At 43.2% G+C, this 19064-nt stretch overlaps 2 protein-coding genes across 4 annotated transcripts in view; both read left to right on the forward strand.

The window, feature by feature from the left end:
• PSTPIP2 (proline-serine-threonine phosphatase interacting protein 2) overlaps positions 1-5210 on the forward strand; it is a 66038-nt gene extending 60828 nt beyond the window's left edge. Inside the window, exon 15 of the mRNA XM_036107578.2 lies at positions 3594-5210. The gene's annotated coding sequence lies outside the window, so the exon portion shown is untranslated. The remainder of the gene's footprint in view (positions 1-3593) is intronic.
• A 9847-nt stretch (positions 5211-15057) lies between these two features.
• EPG5 (ectopic P-granules 5 autophagy tethering factor) overlaps positions 15058-19064 on the forward strand; it is a 103815-nt gene continuing 99808 nt past the window's right edge. For all 3 annotated transcript variants that reach the window (XM_036107576.2, XM_036107577.2, XM_078060376.1), the window contains exon 1: positions 15058-15203. In XM_036107576.2, coding sequence (XP_035963469.2) covers positions 15141-15203 — 63 coding nt within the window. In that variant the 5' untranslated portion in view covers positions 15058-15140. The remainder of the gene's footprint in view (positions 15204-19064) is intronic.

The raw sequence follows: 19064 nt of genomic DNA on the forward strand, positions 1-19064 counted from the left end.
TTTTTCAGAGTCCATCGTCTCTCATGGTTCGTCTACCCCTCCGATTTCCCCCCCTTCATTCTTCCCCTCCTGCTACCTTCTTTTTTTTTTTTTTCTTAACATGTATTGCATTATTTGTTTCAGAGGTACAGATCTGAGATTCAACAGTCTTGCACAATTCACAGCGCTTACCAGAGCACATACCCTCCCTAATTTTTTAATTAACATATAATGTATTATTTGTTTCAGGGGTACAGGTCTGTGATTCATCAGTCTTACACAATTCACAGCGCTCACCATAGCACATACCCTCCCCAGTGTCCATCACCCAGCCACCCCATCCCTCCCACCTCCCTCCACTCCAGCAACCCTCAGTTTGTTTCCTGAGATTAAGAGTCTCTTACGGTTTGTCTCCCTCTCTGGTTTCGTCTTGTTTCATTTTTCTCTCCCTTCCCCTATGATCCTCTGTCTTGTTTCTTGAATTCTTCATATCAGTAAGTTCATATGATACTTATCTTTCTCTGATTGACTTATTTCACTTAGCATAATACCCTCTAGTTCCATCCACGGCATTGAAAATGGCAAGATTTCATTTTTTTGATGGCTGTCTAATATTCCATTGTATATATATACCACATCTTCTTTATCCATTCATCTGTTGATGGACATCTGGGCTCTTTCCATAGTTTGGCTATTGTGGACACTGCTGCTATAAACATTGGGGTACACGTGCCCCTTCGGATCCCTACATTTGTATCTTTGGGGTAAATACCCAGTAGTGCAATTGCTGGGTTGTATGGTAGCTTTATTTTCAACTTTCTGAGGAACCTCCTTACTGTTTTCCAGAGTGGCTGCACCAACAAAACAGGTTTTAATAGTGCTCTGTGGTGACTTTCCTTCAGTGTTTCATAGCACTGAAAGGTTCTTTTTTTAAAAAATTTTTTAGGGCGCCTGGGTGGCTCAGTTGGTTAAGCGACTGCCTTCGGCTCAGGTCATGATCCTGGAGTCCTGGGATCGAGTCCCACATTGGGCTCCCTGCTCGGCAGGGAGTCTGCTTCTCCCTCTGACCCTCTCATGCTCTCTCTATCTCATTCTCTCTCTCAAATAAATAAATAAAAAATAAAAAATAAAAAAATTTTTAAATTTAAATTCAATTAACTAACATATAATGTATTATTAGTTTGAGAGGTAGAGGTCAGTGATTCATCAGTCTTATATAATACCCCGTGCTCATTACATCACATGCCCTCCTTAATGTCTATCACCCCATCCCTCCATCCCCCTCCCCTCGAGCAACCCTCCGTTTGTTTCCTATGATTAAGAGTCTCTTCTGGTTTGTCTCCCTCTCTGATTTTGTCTTGTTCTATTTTTCCCTCTCTTCCCCTATGATCCTCTGTTTTGTTTCTTAAATTCCACATGTGAGTGAGATCATATGATAATTGTCTTTCTCTGACTTCTTTCACTTAGCATAATACCCTCTAGTTCCATCCATGTCATTACAAATGCCAAGATTTCAATTTTTTTTATGGCTGAGTAGTATTCCATTGTATATATATACCACATCTACTTTATCCAGTCATCTGTCAATGGACATCTGTGCTCTTTCCATAGTTTGGCTATTGTGGGCATTGCCACTATAAACTTTGGGGTGCAGGTGCCCATTCGGATCACTACATTTGTATCTTTGCGGTAAATACCCAGGAGTGCAATTGCTGGGTCGTAGGGTAGCTCTATTTTCAACTTTTTGAGGAACCTCCATACTGTTTTCCAGAGTGGCTGCACCAGCTTGCATTCCCACCAACAGTATAGCACTGAAAAATTCTTGCAGTGAGCATATCAAACCTTGCTTGTCTTCAGTCCTCTGAAAACACCTACTTTGTGACTTATAGCCCATTAGCTAGATGGGACAGAAGCCATGTTGTTTTGATTACATAGAAATAATCAGCTAGTATGTATTGATATTTAAATATGACTCCTTAAGTTGCTTAATAAATGTCTTTAATATCTAAGCAACTTGGCTGTGAAAGATGATGTAAATTGAAGATCTAAAATACCCTGGCCTCTGACTATACATAACTTTCTGACTTACAAATGGAGTCTTTACAACTGGTCATCATTTCTTCATTTCATAAGGTTCCCTTTTTCTCATGGAAAGAGGCACAGCCCATATTAGCGGTAGAGAGGGACAGGGGAATCAGTGACTTGGGACCCCTGCCCTCTGGAACACCACATACATGATGGCTGCAGGCAGTCATGGGCAGCTCCAAGAGTTTGGTGGTGTTTGTTTGTTTTTTTTTTAACCTCTTCCTTTCCTACCCTCACCTATTTGCATAAAGCATGTATTCTAGTTGCGTAATGGTAACCTTTGATCTGGCAGCTCTAGTTCCTCAGAGCTGTAGAACCTGCTGTTCACAGATGCATGATGTGAACACCAACACACGTGAGCTCTGTCACCTCCTTGGGTTCATTGGTGTGTGCCAGCTCAATGGACAGGGGCTCAGCAGATATGGGTATTATTGACAGAGCTGAAGAGAATTTTACAGAAGGAAGTCTGTCTTAGTTAATAACTTAGCTAAGCAACTTCTCACAACACTTAAAAGAGTTTGAGCCTTTGGAAACGAACTAGGAAGGTGTAGGAATTTGTGGTTTGTGTGGTGTTGTTGGTATTAGCTGCTCTGCCTGTTTTTGGTTCTAACATGTTTAGGTAAAGACAGATTATAACTTTTGTGTATCAGAAAATATAAATACGTGTATTGTTTACCAGAAAGCAATGCTGTTGTCATCACAATCCATTTTTCATCACTTTTTGAAAAATGTATTTCTTTGAGGGGGCACCTGGGTGGCTCAGTCGGTTAAGTGTCTGCCTTTGGCTCAGGTCATGATCCCAGGGTCCTGGGATCGAGCCCCACACCTGGGATTGAGCCCCGCATCAGGCTCCTGGCTCAGCAGGGAGCCTGCTTCTCCCTCTCCCTCTGCCTGACACTCCCCGTGCTTGCTCTCTCTAATAAATAAAAATTAAAAAAAAGATTTTATTTATTTATTTGACAGAGAGAGAGAGAGTGTGTGTGTGTGTGCGTGCATGTGAGCTCTGGGGGGGGTGGGGGGAGGAGCAGTGGGGGAGAGAGAGCATCTCCAGCAGACTCCCTGCTGAGTGGGGAGCCCAATACCAGGCTCGATCCCAGGACCCTGAGATCATGACCTGAGCCAAAATCAAGAGTCAGATGCTTGGGGCGCCTGGGTGGCTCAGTCGGTTAAGCATCTGCCTTCGGCTCAGGTCATGATCCCAGGGTCCTGGGATCGAGCCCCGCATCGGGCATCATGCTCAGCGGGGAGCCTGCTTCTCCCTCTCCCACTCCCCCTGCTTGTGTTCCCTCTCTTGCTGTGTCTCTCTCTGTCTTTTAAATAAAATCTTAAAAAAAAAAAAAAGAGTCGGATGCCTAACCGACTGAGCCACCCAGGCACCCCCATTTTTCATCACTTTTAATACTTACTCCTCACCATTTGCTTTCTTTGGCCAAGCATACTTATTCTTTGTAGATAATATATCAAGGTAGGAGTGAGGAGCTGAGGTCAATGGTTCATTCTAATGAAATTTCTTTGTTATTTTCTTTCAGAACACAACTCCCTTCCCGGCTGGTGCTTTGATGGCATGGGAGGAAGCACTCAGAGCAGGAGCATCTCTAGCCAAGCTATGTCAGTCATGAAACTTTGAAGTGAGACCTTGCTGTCATGTTCTGGTATTTTATATTGATGGTAGACATTTAGATCAACTGAGGTTAGGGAAGTTCTGAAATTTTTAAAAGAAGTTTACACATTGCCCCAGACTGAAGAATTACCCTTTTCCTCTCAGTTACCAACATTGTGAATGAATTGTGTTATCTCCTTGATTCCAGAAAATCTCTGGATTTGGAGCCTTGACTCTTCTTGTGGGGGGAGAGGTGGCTGCAGAGGGGTCCGCGCCATCAGCCTGTAGGCGCGTCTTTGGCTTTGGGGGCAGCGTGGCTGTGGAATGTTCCACAGCAGGACGCGCCCTCAGTGGTGCAGAATTATAAATCCCCTTCCTTTTTGGCTGGAGGACTGAGAGGGCATCTGATCGTACTTTCTCATTTTACAGATGAGGAAATGAGGCCCAGAAGTGTGAAATCCATTTCCTTACTGATTAGGGACAGAACCAAAACCAGAGTGTAAGCTCATCCCACATCACCATTCGTCCTAATCCTTCCTGAGGCTATGGTGCTCGTGTTGAAATTTCAGTCGCCAAATGTTTTTGCCAGTGTCCTTTCAGTTGGGAAAATTACCAGGGTTTAAATGTCAGATTTATTTTTATATGACTCACTGTGTGTGCTGAAGTACAGAGCACCATATTTAATTTAGTCTAAGAAGGTGTTTGTAAAGCATGCCATTATTTTATATACCACTGAGAAAGTTAGGTGGGGGACTTGACCGTTAACTTGTGATAGTTAATGGCCAAGCCCATTTGAATTTGATTTGTGAAAGTGTGGGGGAAAAAAAGTACATCCTAAAATCCATGTAACAAGATATTTTGACTCCATTCCTAAAAGAAATTCTAGAGCTCCAAAGCCAGTCCTCCATCCTGGGTCTTCTTCACAGAGAATCTTTCCCTTGCTAGATTCTGGAATTTTTAACAGTGTTGATCTTACCCTTTCACAGGTATTTGAGTCTTTCTTTTTTTACCCACAAACAGTAGGGAGACTACAACCCTTTTGTATAATATCCACACTCTACAAGAAAACAACACATTGTAGTTAATAACAAATTAAACTAGCACTGGTACTTATTTGGTATGTTGTAAAATTCTGTTGGCACAAAGAGCACATATTTTCTTCTCCTGCCCGTGTAATAGATTTCTCAGAACTATGCATAAATTGATTGAAACACGATTATTTCCCCCCATTTAATGTAAGTTGTTACTGAAAGTGGCAGCTTCTTCTCATGATAGGAAACTTGCATCAATTGGATATCCTTTTGACAAACTGAAGTTTGCAAAGGGCCATTGACTTCCCCAAATTGAGCAGGCTGAGGAAATTTTCCTTCGAACTCGGAACATTCTGTTTTTAAGTATTTTATTTATTGTTGGCAATTCCTCAGGGATTTCACTTTTCTATTGGTCAGTGTCATTGATATAAAAGTTTTATGAATTGAAAATATTTTAATTTTATGGCTTTTTCAGTTTGATATGAAGTAAAATAAAGGTTCCTGGTGATTTGCGATTTATTTTGCATTTTTGTGATCCTTCCAGCAAAGTCACTTCCTTGGGGAGGCACCGTCCCCGCCTCCAGACAAGATTGGATCCCACTGCTGTGTCCTTTTTCTCTCCCAGATTTTCCTTGATAGGACATGATTCGCTCTTGAAATTAATTGTTTAAAGTCTGGCTTCCCTTCTGGACAGTAACCTTCATGACAGCAGGTCCCTCTCCGTCAGTTTTTCTTGCTGTGTCCCCAGCACCTGACACACTGTAGTAAGTATGAAAGAATTAGTGGCTAGGAGAGAGCGCACCTGGAGAAGCAACCAGTTGAGAGAGAAACCAGGAGTGTAAAGGGAGCAAAGCCAGTCAAATAAGCATACATGTTAAGTTTAGTAAATATGAGCTACCCTGAAGACCGTGGGTATCTTAATTTGAATTCCGCCGGAAGCCGACCCTCAGGTAAGAATTTGAGTGCAGGTCCTTTTTTCTGGGGGGTGATCCCAGAAAGCACCCGTATCGGAGTGGGGAGGTAAAGGAGATGGAAGGTAGGAGGGAAGGGAAGGAAAGCAAAAAGGCCTGCACTATTGAGCCAGTCAGCACTGCGGACACTGGAGCTTCAGTCTGGGGACTCCTGGGGAACCGTGTGGGACACACACCTCAAGCCGACTCACCAGTGGAGAGGAGCGGTGATATTCCTTCCCCAGCTCCCTGCACTCACTGGTTGAGGGCCACCCCCAGGGAGGATGAATTCCCTGGCATCTCTGACCTGCCTGAAATGCAGAAATGCCAAGCAGAGTGGGATCCAGATTGCCGAGAGAGTCCTTGGGAGGGGCAGTTCCTGGCAGTCGGAATTTGGGCTGCCCTGTAAAGGAACGGTAAGTGCAGAAGGAATGTGGATGGTGCCCTGACAGTGGCTGACCCCTGCGTGGCTCACCCCTGCGTGGCTCAGATCCATCTGTGCCCTCATGAATTTTACTCCACCCTGCCTGCCATCACTTCTTCAAGTTCTGGTTTCCAACATGCACACACACACACACACACACACACGTACATGCACACGCACACGCACACCAGGAGGTTTAGTAGGACAAGCTATAGTCCCTTGCTATAGATGGTCCTGAGTCTATAACTGCTATTCATCATCTCCTTCCTCCACCAGCCTGTTATGGAGTGAATCATATTCTGCCCACAGCCCCCTCCAAATTTATATGTTGAAGTCCCAATCCTCCACACCTCAGAATGTGACTGTGTTTGGAGATAGGGCCTTGAAAGAGGTGATTAAGTTGAAATGAGGTCCCTGGGGTGGGGCACTAATCCATTCTGATTGGCATCCTTCTAAGAAGAGAAAGAGACACCAGGGGTGAGTGTGCACAAAGGGACGACCTTTGAAAAACAACCAGAAGATAGCCATCTGCAAGCCCGGAGAGAGGCCTCAGAGGAAACCAACCAGCACCTTAATCTTGGACTGCTAGCTTCCAGAACTGCAAGAAAATGAATTTCTATTGTTTATGCCATCCAGTTTGTGGTATTTTGATATGGCAGCCCTAGCAAATTAATACCACACATTCTAGATTCCCTTCCCCCTTGGCAAATCTACTGCTTGTCTAGGTTGCATGACTGGTGGGGTGACCTAAACCCTCATCCCTAAGGGGTCTCAGCCCCTGGTTATCAGGCTCTTGTCAGACCCTGTTTGCTGAAATTGCCAACTGATAATTTTTCACCAGGCATGGCAACCCCCAGAGGCATCCCAGTGAAACTCCTGTGTTCCAGATATATTCCTCCCTGTCCCACTTTCCTCATGATAATCATCTACTCCTGCTGGGACAGTTACTCCTTTCTTTTCTTGCTCATTTACTGGCATGACTAGGCATCAGCCACAGTTTTAGTAAAATGAACTTTTTCTTTCTTTTTCTTTTTCTTTCTCTTTCTTTTTCTTTCTTCCTTCCTTCCCTCCTTTTCTTTCTCTTTCTTTCTTTCAAGATTATTTATTTATTTATTTATTTAAAGATTTTATTTATTTACTTGAGAGAGAGAATGAGGGAGAGAGAGCATGAGAGGGGGGAGGGTCAGAGGGAGAAGCAGACTCCCTGCTGAGCAGGGAGCCTGATGTGGGACTCGATCCCGGGACTCCAGTATCGTGACCTGAGCCGAAGGCAGTTGCTTAACCAACTGAGCCACCCAGGTGCCCCAAGATTATTTATTTACTTGAGAGAGAGAGAGAGAGAGAGCATGAGTGGGGGGAGGGTCAGAGGGAGAGGGAAAAGCAGACTCCCCACTGAGCAAGGAGCCTGACATGGGCTCAATCCCAGGACCCCAGGATCATGACCTGAGCTGAAGGCAGATGCTTAACTGACTGAGCCACCCAGGCGCCCCAGTGGAACCCTTTCTATGCCCCATAGTTGATGCATCTCCTGGCAACCACATAGAGCGAGATGCTCTAGTCCAGCAGAGCCTAAAGTTGAAGAGATGGGAAGCACCAGTTTCCCAAGTGGGTCAGTGTAATCTCTGGTGGCAGAAGCCACTCTCATCCCTTTGCTCCCAGACCTGTGTTTTCTATCTATTGGAGTCAACATCTAGTACCATATTATGGCTATATAAGCACCATATAAGACCTCATCATTAAGACCAGCACCCCAATCCCTGCAACGTATTCTCAAGCTGCCACACCTTTACAAGGCCATTCCAACATTCTGTCGGGACAGCAGCTTCTAGGTGACGTGGCATGTAGTAGACAAAGTGGAGTCCATGGGCATTTCCCTGTTGTTGCACCAACTTCACTATGAAGTGAAGCTCTTGGTGTAAGGTATGCATTCTCAGTGGGGGCAGTATTACTCACAAGGGGTGAAAATTGGTTCTTGATGGGAAAAACTAATCTTAGTCTTCTTATGTTTAAAGCACAGATACACATATGGTGCATATACAGGGATACAGTATATCTGTGCTATTAAAATTTCATGGGAGTGGCAATTGGAAGAAAGTGTCTAATGAAGGGTAATGAAAAACAGTTTGGCAAACACTGGTCTAAGGTGATGTTACGTGGAATTTCATGACGATACATGAGATCCTCTTGGAGCCTTCGGATAGCATTGTCGGCCAAGACACTGCCAGCAGAAGAGGAGACTCCACCCTTGGAATCAGTCCCAGTAGAGGCGAAGCTCTGCTCCTTCTAGAGTGGAAGGAGTTCAATGGAATCACATTTCCACCAAGTGGCTGGTTGGTCTCCTTGGGGGGATGAGAACATATTTAGGGCTCACCTTCAGCTTCAGGGGCTAATTGGTCAGACATTTAGCAGTAGCCACTAAGGTGGGCCTGGCGTAAAAGTCTTCATCCCTGCTACCACAGCTACTCTGCTCATGAGTCCACTGAGGGAGCACTGGCATGGCCAAGGACAGAGGCTGGCTGGACGTCCCTGGATGAGTCATCCTACCTACCTGGTTGCTCTGCACCTCCTTTGATGAGTAGTTTCTTGTGGGTGCTGGTGTAAGACACACAGATTTCACATTTTGTTGCCCATTCTTTTGTGTTCAGTCTTCTGATCCCATTCCCTGATCCATCAGTCAAGTCGTGCACCATTGCCCAGCAGTCTGCGTCCGTGCTTACCTGGGGCTCCTTTCCTTTCGCACCACGTGATGACCAGCTGGCTTACTTGATGCGCTGCCCACGGGGAGCACTTCTCTTCATCCTGGGTGGGGCTGTCGTGTGGCAGGAGTCCACATAGAGATGAACAACAATTAACATACAGAGATGATTTATTCTGGAACCAGGCATGAGTGCTTTTGCTCTTCTCCACACACCGGGTTGAAGGACACCTCCTCTGAGGCTGCAGGTATGAGCTGGAAGGAGAAGCATGGGCGCGACAGAGGAAGCTGGTGGAGATGTCTGTGTTTGTGTGATGTCCTGGCCTTCTGGATTTGCCCTCACCTGTTCCAGAATGTACCATGTGTTCCAGAGTGCCCCCTGGACCTGACTCAGGGGGGTCTAAATGAGGATAAGCTAGTTTAGAGTAACATTATTTCATGTTCCTGTTTCCTTTGTAACTTCTGTAAAATGCATTTCTGTCCATGTTACCGTAGAGGCTTTCTGGCTTTCTTGTTAGTCCTAGTGGCCTGAGCTTGTAATTCTCTTTGGTACACTGACAGCCTTTGACAACCAACCCACTCTATGGTCCTTATAGCTACACTTCACCCCACATCTCTCAAATGTCAGGAATGTTGTATAAGACTGTCCCCCTGAATCTTGCCCTGAGTCCCCACAGATGAGGCCTCCAATAATTGTGATGCTTCAGGTCAGTGGTCATCACCCCTCACTCCACTTCCGTAAGCAGCGAGATCTTGTGACCATCTGGCTGGGAAGGGGTCTGATTCCAGAATGCCATCCTGACATCTGAGTACCGTTTCTGATACAGTCTTGTCTGGGTTCCTCAAGGAGGCCTGGAGACCAGGAGTTCAAGAGTTTGAGAGTTCGAGATCAAGTAGTTCATTTCGGAGGTGGACCTAGTAGTGAAATGGGAACTGAAAAAGGGAAGAGAAGGAAGTGAATAAAGACTGTGTTATCAAGGAAGTTGCCACTGTGGGCAATTGGAGCTGAATCCCATGGGGGACTCTGGGAAACAGCACAGAACACAGATCACAGTGTTAGTCCAGGCCAGGTGTGAGGGAGCAGCGTGTGTGTATTAGTTTGCTAAAGCTGCTATAAGAAAGTACCACACACTGATTGGCTTAAACAACAGAAATGTGTTTTCTCACAGTTGGGGAGTTTAGAAGTCCAAAGTCACGGTGTCAGCAGAGTTGGTTTCTTCTAAGGGCTGTGTAGGAAGGAGCTGTTCTAGGCTTCTCTCCTCGCCTAGTGGATGGTTGTCTTACCTCTCTGCATATTTCTGGTCCAAATTCCACCTTTGTATAAGGATACAGGTCATATTGGATTAGGGCCCACCCTTATGACCTCATTTTAACTTGATTATCTCTCTAAAGATCCTATCTCCAAATAAGGTCACATTCTCAAGTACTGCGAGTTAGGACTTCAATATATGCATTTTGAGGGATACAATTCAACCCATAATGGTATTTATATGTCAATCCCCATCTGTCAGTGGTTGAGGGCTGCTTTCAGTTTAGGGGGATGCAGTATTTCCCTGGCACCTGCATACACGTGGCCAAAGGGAGCTCTGAGGCAAAGATGTGACAATAGGAGTTTGGATCTGCATATTCAGAAATCATAAATGCCAAGGAGATATGAGTGGGACACCAGCAGGTATCTGATGTTTTGGGAGGTACAAATAACTCACCATTTCTATGACTCATTTAACTTTTTTTTTTTTTTAAGTGGGGAAGATTACGAGAGGGGAAATAATAGAAAAAAGATAAGTTTTATATGTTTTGCTTCCTGTGGAAGCAAAAGTCTATTAATAGAAGAGCTCCCGTCTATACAAGAGTCTTCAAAAAAATGTAGGCAGGATATTTTTGGTACTTGCACTTCCAGCTAATTGTCTCAAGAAACTGAAAAAAATTTAGAAATAATGTGATTTCCTCATAATTTTTTAAAAAATATGTTTAGTAATCACGGATGATGAAATAATTAATGCCTCATACAGACTGAGGAAGTAATTAACTGTAGAATGGAGGACTTCTCGGAAATCATGTCAGAGGAGGTGTCATCAGGGGGAAATTACCACCAGATGGCAACAGAGCTTCTGGAATCTAATTTCATAGGGGAGTTTAAGAAAGGTTTACCCAGCGCTCCTTCCTGAGTGCAGCAGCTTTCATTGAACCCCTGTTATGGCAAATACTGTTCCAGATGCTGGCTGCCTTAGGAATCAGGCTCTTACGAAATTTTGGAATACTGTAATATAGTATGTGAATTATACTCCTTTTATGAATGCCTGGTAATTGTTTTAAATTGGGATTTTTCTCATGAGATTGAAAATTATTTCATTAAAAAAATTTTTTTTTAAGATTTTATTTATTTGGCAGAGAGAGAGAGAGAGCGAGGGAGAGAGAACAAGCAGTAGGAGCAGCAGGCAGAGTGAGAGGGAGAAGCAGAGAGCCTGCTGAGCAGGGAGCCTGATGTGGGGCTCTGTCCCAGGACCCTGGGATCATGACCTGAGCCAAGGGCAGATGCTTAACTGATTAAGCCACCCAGATGCCCCCAAAATTATTTTAAATTCTGAAAGCTGCAATGAAAATGAATATAACCCATTGGAAGGAAATTTGGTAAATACTGATTAAAATTAAAATTCAGAATATCTCTTCGATCAGCAATTTTACAGCTAGGCATCTATCTTATAGAAGTACACATGCACAAAAAATGTACAAGTATGGTCATTTGTAAGCATTTTTTTTTTAAGATTTTTTTTAAAGTAATCTCTATACCCAACATGGGGCTCAAACTTGCAACCCCAAGATCAAGAATTGCATCCTCTACCGACTGAGCCAGCCCCTAAGCATTGCTTTTAATAGTGAAAAATCAGAAACAATTTAATGGCCATCAGAAGTGTGTTTAAATAAAGTTAGGGAATATTTAATTAATTAAGGGAAAAATGAAATAGAGCCATTTTCCTTACAAGGAAATATCTCCAGAATTTATTAATTAAAAGGTTACAGACAATATATACATGGACATTGAGTATTTAAGAATGTAATATTTGTACATGGGTAGGATGTCTGAAAGGATACATACTGAACTGTTAATAATGGTTAACTCTAGGGAGAGGAGGGTTAACTTTCTATTACATGTTTTTCTATGTTGTACTTTATGTTGCTTGCAGATACATTTAAGAATATTAAAATTTAAAACTATTATAGAATTTTGTGAAGGAAAGAAAAATATATATAAAACCAATACCCAACAGTCAATGCTGTGACCGTTCTGAATAACCCAGTATCTTTTTTTTTTTTTTTAAGATTTTATTATTTCTTTGACAGAGAGACACAGCGAGAGAGGGAACACTAGCAGGGGGAGTGGGAGAGGGAGAAGCAAGCTTCCCGCAGAGCAGGGAGCCCGATGCGGGGCTCGATCCCAGGACCCTGGGATCATGACCTAAGGCAGACGCTTAACGACTGAGCCACCCAGGCGCCCCTAACCCAGTATCTTTTAAATGAAATATTTCTGATATTCATCTCAGCTCCAATGTGTAAGTTTAGAGTATCACAAATATGGAGAGAGTAAGCCTAGCTACCTATCTTAAAAGTCTATTTAGGGGCGCCTGTGTGGCTCAGTCAGTTAAGCGTCTGCCTTCAGCTCAGGTCAGATCCCAGAGTCCTGGGATTGAGCCCCACATCGGGGGGGGGGGGGGGGGGGTCCCTGCTCAGCGGGGAGTCTGCTTCTCCCTCTCCTCGGCCTGCCATTCCCCAGCTTGTGCTCTCTCTCTGTCAAATAAATAGAATCTTTAAAAAAAAGTCTATTTATTTATACTGTACAATTGCATTGGTTCAAATCCCAGCTCCCCCACTTACTAGCTCAGGCTAGCTCGCTAGAGTGACCGTAGGCAAATAATTTAACTTCTCTGAGCCTTAGTCCCTGTCTATAACATGAGAACAATAAAACAAAAGACTTTGCAGGATTGTTATGAGAATCAAATGAGTTATGTGAAAAGTACTCAGAACAGTTCCTGACTGATAGTAAGAGCTCAGGAAATGGTGATTACTGCCCAAGAATCTTAGTAGCAAACCCTTCACTGTTAAATTAGGTAAGTGATTAACCATGCTTGCCGTCAATGTACATTTTTTAGGGTGTCTGCAGGTAGCGTTTATGTACATTTATCGTTATTTTGTTTTTTGAAATTGACCTTTTAAATTATTTCAAAATTAATGTTCAATTTATTAGTCATATACATTGTAAAATTTAGTTTTTCTTTTTCTTTTTTTAATTTAGTTTTTCTTAAGTCTTTATCTTTATAAATCTCAACATTCTATTATTTCATCTCAACATTCTATTTATAAATCTAATAAATTTTAATAATCACTTTCAAGAGGGAACTTTAACATTTGGTCATTCAAATTCAATAGACCAAATTTTGTTAAACAATTGGTCCCATTGTGATTTAAATTCCCTCAAGCATTTAAAACTACAGTATTAAGTTTAATATAGATTAATTTCTTCTATTGCCTGAACTGACTAGCAAAACTAACTACTTACAGTACTAAGGTCTAACAAATTCAGTTCATATATATATATATATTTTTTTTTGCAAAATTTTTTTACAAAATTCAGTTTATAAATGTAAAGTATGCCGCTTTTCCCTTTAGGCTGTGATATTTATTTATTTGACAGAGAGAGACACAGCGAGAGAGGTAACACACGCAGGGGGAATGGGAGAGGGAGAAGCAGGCTTCCCGCTGAGCAGGGAGCCCGATGGAGGGCTCGATCCCACGACTCTGGGATCATGACCTGAGGATGCTTAACGACTGAGCCACCCAGGTGGCCTGGCTGTGATATATTTATCGCAATTTATCTATGCATTGTGTCTGCTTCCCAACTAAATTGTGAACCATAGAAAGTGAAGGTGGGGTCAGTTCTGTTTTGCTAAGTAGTGACTAACACATAGAGAACTTCGAAGGCCAAAAAGGAATTGAATTGGTCTAAACCAGAAAGGGTATTCCAGACCTGAAGAAACACCAGCAAAATTAATGGGTAGTAAAGGTGGTAAAAAGATTTTGTTCATATTTGCCAAATCTCGCCCATTACACATAAATAAATAAACACACAAACACACACACACACACACACACAGGTATACAAAGTGCATGTGCGTTCTGAGCGGCTTGATAACATTTTTGTTGTTGAGGATTTCAAAATATGTGAAACTGTATATGATCAAATAGCTCATAAACAAGTCACTGTGCAGTGTGTATCTCTTAAGTGCTTCCCATTTCTCATATCATATTCCTGGATTTTTCATTCTAGGATATGCCACCAGTGGGTGGATAGTCTTATTTTCCTCCCATAGAAGCCATCTTAACTATCTTACCCCACCACCAGACAAAACAACTCACATTCATTTGTTCCATTCATCAAATATTTATTGAGCATCTGCTCTAGGCTGGCCCCGTGTTGTGGAGGCCCTGGGGATACAACAGGGAACAAAACCAAGAACCCTTGCCCTTTAAGAGCTTACATTCTGGAGGAGCTGACAGACACAAACATAAAAGCAAATTATATAGTATTTTAAGAGGCACTAAGTGCTTTGGAAAAAAGAAATTGAACAGCTGGGGAAGGGAGAAGGGGCCAGGTTTTTAACATCTGGAATTTTATAAAAATGAAGCAAGGTATGGAAAATCTATAATAAAACTTTTATGTGTCTTATTTCTTCTCTGCCCTTCTCGGGACAGGTGTCTTATTTTCTGTCTGGCAATTTGTATAGTAATGATAACTTCCATTTACTGACATGCCTGTCGCTCCACAAGTACCTTTCACGATTAGCACATTTAATCTTCATCAAATATCATCGTTCCCCTTTACAAAAGAGGGAAGCGAGGTGGAAATCTCAAGGGCACATCACGGGCGCAAAGCAGAGATTGACGCTGACTGGATCTACTTAACTACAGGTCAAAAGAAGATTGATAAATAAACATACCTCCCCGGACTCCTTTAAGCCGGCGGGGGTGAGGTATGCCAGCGCACCCGGGCTCCACACCGAGTGCAGGCCGGAGAGACAGACGCACTCTCAACCCGGACAGTCGGCACCAGGGCTCCACACAACCGAACGAACCCGCGCGTACGGGGTACGGGGTGGGGCCTGAGGGAAGGGGGCGGAGCCACCATCCTTCAGGGAAAAAAACGTGCTTCCTGGAGTGCTTTGTCCTACGTCGCGGCCCGTAGCGTCCCTGTGCTGCCGCCCCTTCTCCGGGAGTGGTGGAGGCCCGGTCACGTGATAAGTCCGGCGGCCGGAACTGGACAGGTTGTGGGAAGCGCAGGGTTTTGACAAAAACAAACGGCGACGGCGCTACCGCAGGGTCTATGGCCGAGGCGGTGAGGCCCCCGCGCCGGGCCAAGGCCAAGGCCAGCCGGACTAAAACCAAGGTGAGGATCTCCCCGCCACCCTCCCGAGACCGTGGCGGATGCGCCCTGTCTCCTTTTTCCTCTCTTGGGCCTCCCTCTCCAGCCAGGACTACCCATTTCCTGAGCCGTCCGCAGTCTCTGCCCGCACCTCCCAGTATTTGATCCCACCACCCACTGACGCCAGTCCTGTTCATCTATTCCATCTCCACGTTCCCCTACCAGATTTGGTCAGGAGCCCTATTTTCCTTCTCCTCCTCTGATCTCAGTGGGCTCTTTCTTTTCTGCTTTCTTCTTGACTTTTCCCCACCTGGGTCTGGGTTCCTGCCGTGGAGCATCTTTTCAATCCCCAGCTTCATCGTTGTCTCTTTTGTCCTTTACATCTGGGAACATTTTCAGTCCTCTCATGCACAAAGAGGGAAGGAACCTGTCCTCCACGCATAGCATGGACCCTCTGGCAGAGCTTTATTGATAGCGACAGATAGAAAGATTGTAGCGATGTACCTTTTCACTTTTGAAATTCAAGGTGATAGTGGTGCTGCTGCTGTTTATTTCTCATTATCCTGGTCGTTTATGATGGGGGACGAATGTCCAGAAATTAAACCAGGGCAGGACTCACACAGTAGAGATGGATTTGAATTTTCTGGGTTACTTTTGTTGGTTTGTTTTGTTTCAGGTGCAGCTTGGGTTTTAATTTTTCTCCTGTATATTTCCTGAAATGACATTTATTTTACAGTGAACAGGTTAAATGCTGCCCCTGGATGACTGGACCTAGATTATTCTGGCTTACCTGGAACTGAATTTATATTAAGGAAATAATGAGGGTAGTATTACAATTACTGGAAATTTCCTTTCCGACAAGTGGGTGATATTGCAGAGCAAGTGTACCTTAAAAATGGTACCCAAATCTGATTTTCTCATGGGAACAAAGTTTTGGCAGGAGACAGGTGTTCAAAGATACTGTATTTAATAAGCCATAAATGATTGATGCTGTTTCATTGTGCATTTTAAAAAGGCTGTAATGGAGTTATGCACGCCGGCATACCCAGGCCTGTGAGGAGTTACTCTTTGGGGTGAAAGCCATTTTGCTATCTAATTTAAGAAGCATATTTAAGAGAAATAATTTTTCATTGTATTGGGCTGGTAAAGAACTAGCTAGATGGAGGAGGAATTAAAAAAAGCCCTTGCTGAACCATGCATAAGGTCCCTGAACCTAGAATATGGTAGTGCATAACATGTAAACATCAGTCATGTAGAGGGCAGAATGTTAAATCTTACTCTGTAGAGCTTTTTTTTTTTTTTTTCCAAACGAATGATGAAACTAAAGCCCAGAGAAGTTAAATGGTAGGCCCAAAGTCATGCAGTTTGACAACTCAAGGTAAAGCCAAAAATCTCAATCCAGTAGCTTAATAAATAATTCATATATCTATATGTCTGTCTATAAATACTTTTTTTAAAGATTTTATTTATTTATTTGACAGCGAGAGATAGCGAGAGCAGGAACACAAGCAGGGGGAGTGGGAGAAGGAGAAGCAGGCTTCCTGCTGAGCAGGGAGCCCTGAGCAGGGAGCCCGATGTGGGGCTCAATCCCAGCACCCTGGGATCATGACCTGAGCCGAAGGCAGACGCTTAACGACTGAGCCACCCAGACGCCCCTCTGTCTATAAATACTTAAAAACAGTTAAGAGGATTCTGTGTCAAGTTATTTTGTTTGCAACAGGATTTCTGAAATAAAAACCTTAAGCTTTTAATCTGTCAAGAAAAACCAATTGCTCATTTTATTGACACATTTCAGGCAATTTTCTTTCACAGACATACGTTAATTAATTAATTAATTTTTAAAAAGATTTTATTTATTTATTTGACAGAGAGAGACACAGCGAGAGAGGGAACACAAGCAGGGGGAGTGGGAGAGGGAGAAGCAGGCTTCCCATGGAGCAGGGAGCCTGATGCGGGGCTCGATCCCAGGACCCTGGGATCACGACCTGAGCCGAAGGCAGATGCTTAACGACTGAGCCACCCAGGCGCCCCTCTGTTAATTTATTTGAAGAGGCCTTCATTCCAGAGATATTTGGTCAAACCAGAAATCCTGGACACATACTTTTTCTTCACTCTCCAAATCTAATCAGTCACTAAGTCTTGCCAGTTGTGGTTCCTAAATATTCTCTTAATTCTGCTCGTTTTTCTCCATCCTACCACCACCATCCTCCAAGGAAGAGTTCTTGGATTTCTGCTAAACTGGCCTTTCCAAATTCATTCTTGCTGCCCATTCTGTAAACTAAAGCCGATTGATTGTTTTATTTTTTATTTTATTTTTTTAAAGATTTTATTTATTATTTGACAGAGAGAGACACAGTGAGAGAGGGAACACAAGCATGGGGAGTGGGAGATGGAGAAGCAGGCTTCCCTGCTGAGCAGGGAGCCCGATGCGGGGCTCGATCCCAGGACCCTGGGATCATGACCTGAGCCGAAGGCAGACGCTTAACAACTGAGCCACCCAGGCACCCCTAAATAAATAAAATCTTTAAACAAAACAAAACAAAACAAAAAACAAAACTGATAACTCTCCTCCTTAAAACCTTTCAAAGGTTCCCCATTACCCTGCGGATAGAGTCCAGAGTCCTTAGCATGGTGGACTCAGGGCCCTAAATGACCTGGCTTCTATCTTTCTCTTCAACCTTAGGTTTACCACTACCATCTCTTTTGGTTCTCAATTATATATATATATATATATATTTTCTGCTTCAGGGCCTTTGCACATGCTATTTCTTCTGCCCTGATACCTCTTCCTGCCCCTCTTCACCTACTACTCAGTCATGAGGTCCCTACTAAAACAGTACTTCCTTAGAAGAACTTTCCCTCATGACCCTTGCATTACTCCCTCCTGCAGTAACACCCTGCACCCCTTTTGTCACTTGTCTCACTTGTAGTTATTTTGTCAAAAACTCTTCTCTCAGGCTGTGTCCTCAATGAGGCAAGGACTTGTTTGTTTCCAGTACCCTTCACAGCCCTTTATGCACTTGGTCATGTTTGTTGAGTAAGGAATAGATGCTGGTATTGAAGAATACTTCCAAGCTTTGTCACTTAGAAGAATTCAGTAAATTTCCTCTGAGTAGAATGAAAAAAACAAATGGAAAAAGTTCACAACACCAGCAAGGCCCTCATACTTGTCATTGTAAAAATTGTTCTTTTAGAGTCAGTAGATTCATTTTTAGTGCTGGCTGTAGTTTGGCCATAATTATAAAGTTCTATATTAATGAAATCTTTATTATCTGTGGTATAATTTGGCAGCTATTTATGGAGCAGTTCCAGGACTCAGTTCAGGAAGTGAGGAGTGTCACGTGTTGTTCCCTTTAGATAGTTTGAGTGGCTTGTGGATTTTTTTTACCCAGCAGCTGACCTGCATTCCTCAATGTTAATCATCTGGTAGATGACCTCACATTGTTAGGTTGGAGTTAATCTCATTCCTAAGAGATTGTCCCAGTAATGTTTTCATTCTTTTAGTACCATCTTCTACTAGAATATCCCCCACCTCAGAGGACCCTGGCTTTGGTGATCTTGGTAGATTATGAGTTAAGAACAGTAGATTTTTAGATTTGGACTTATTCTACAGATGCAGTGTATATTTTATAGTCATGGGATGTACACAAACATTAGTTCTGAATGCTAGCAACTCCTTAATAGTAACAGCATATGGTAATTGCTAAGGATAGACTGAGATGTGGCCCAGAAAGCTGATCGTGAAATGGAAAGACCTTTCTTTTTAAAATTTTTTTATTTTTTAAAGATTTTATTTATTTGAGAGACACAGAGAGAACAAGCAGTGGGGAAGGGCAGAGGGAGAGAGGGAAGCAGACTCTCTACTGAGCAGGGAGCCCGACGCGG

Source organism: Halichoerus grypus, chromosome 13 (genome assembly GCF_964656455.1).
Source record: "Halichoerus grypus chromosome 13, mHalGry1.hap1.1, whole genome shotgun sequence".
Lineage (NCBI taxonomy): Eukaryota > Metazoa > Chordata > Mammalia > Carnivora > Phocidae > Halichoerus > Halichoerus grypus.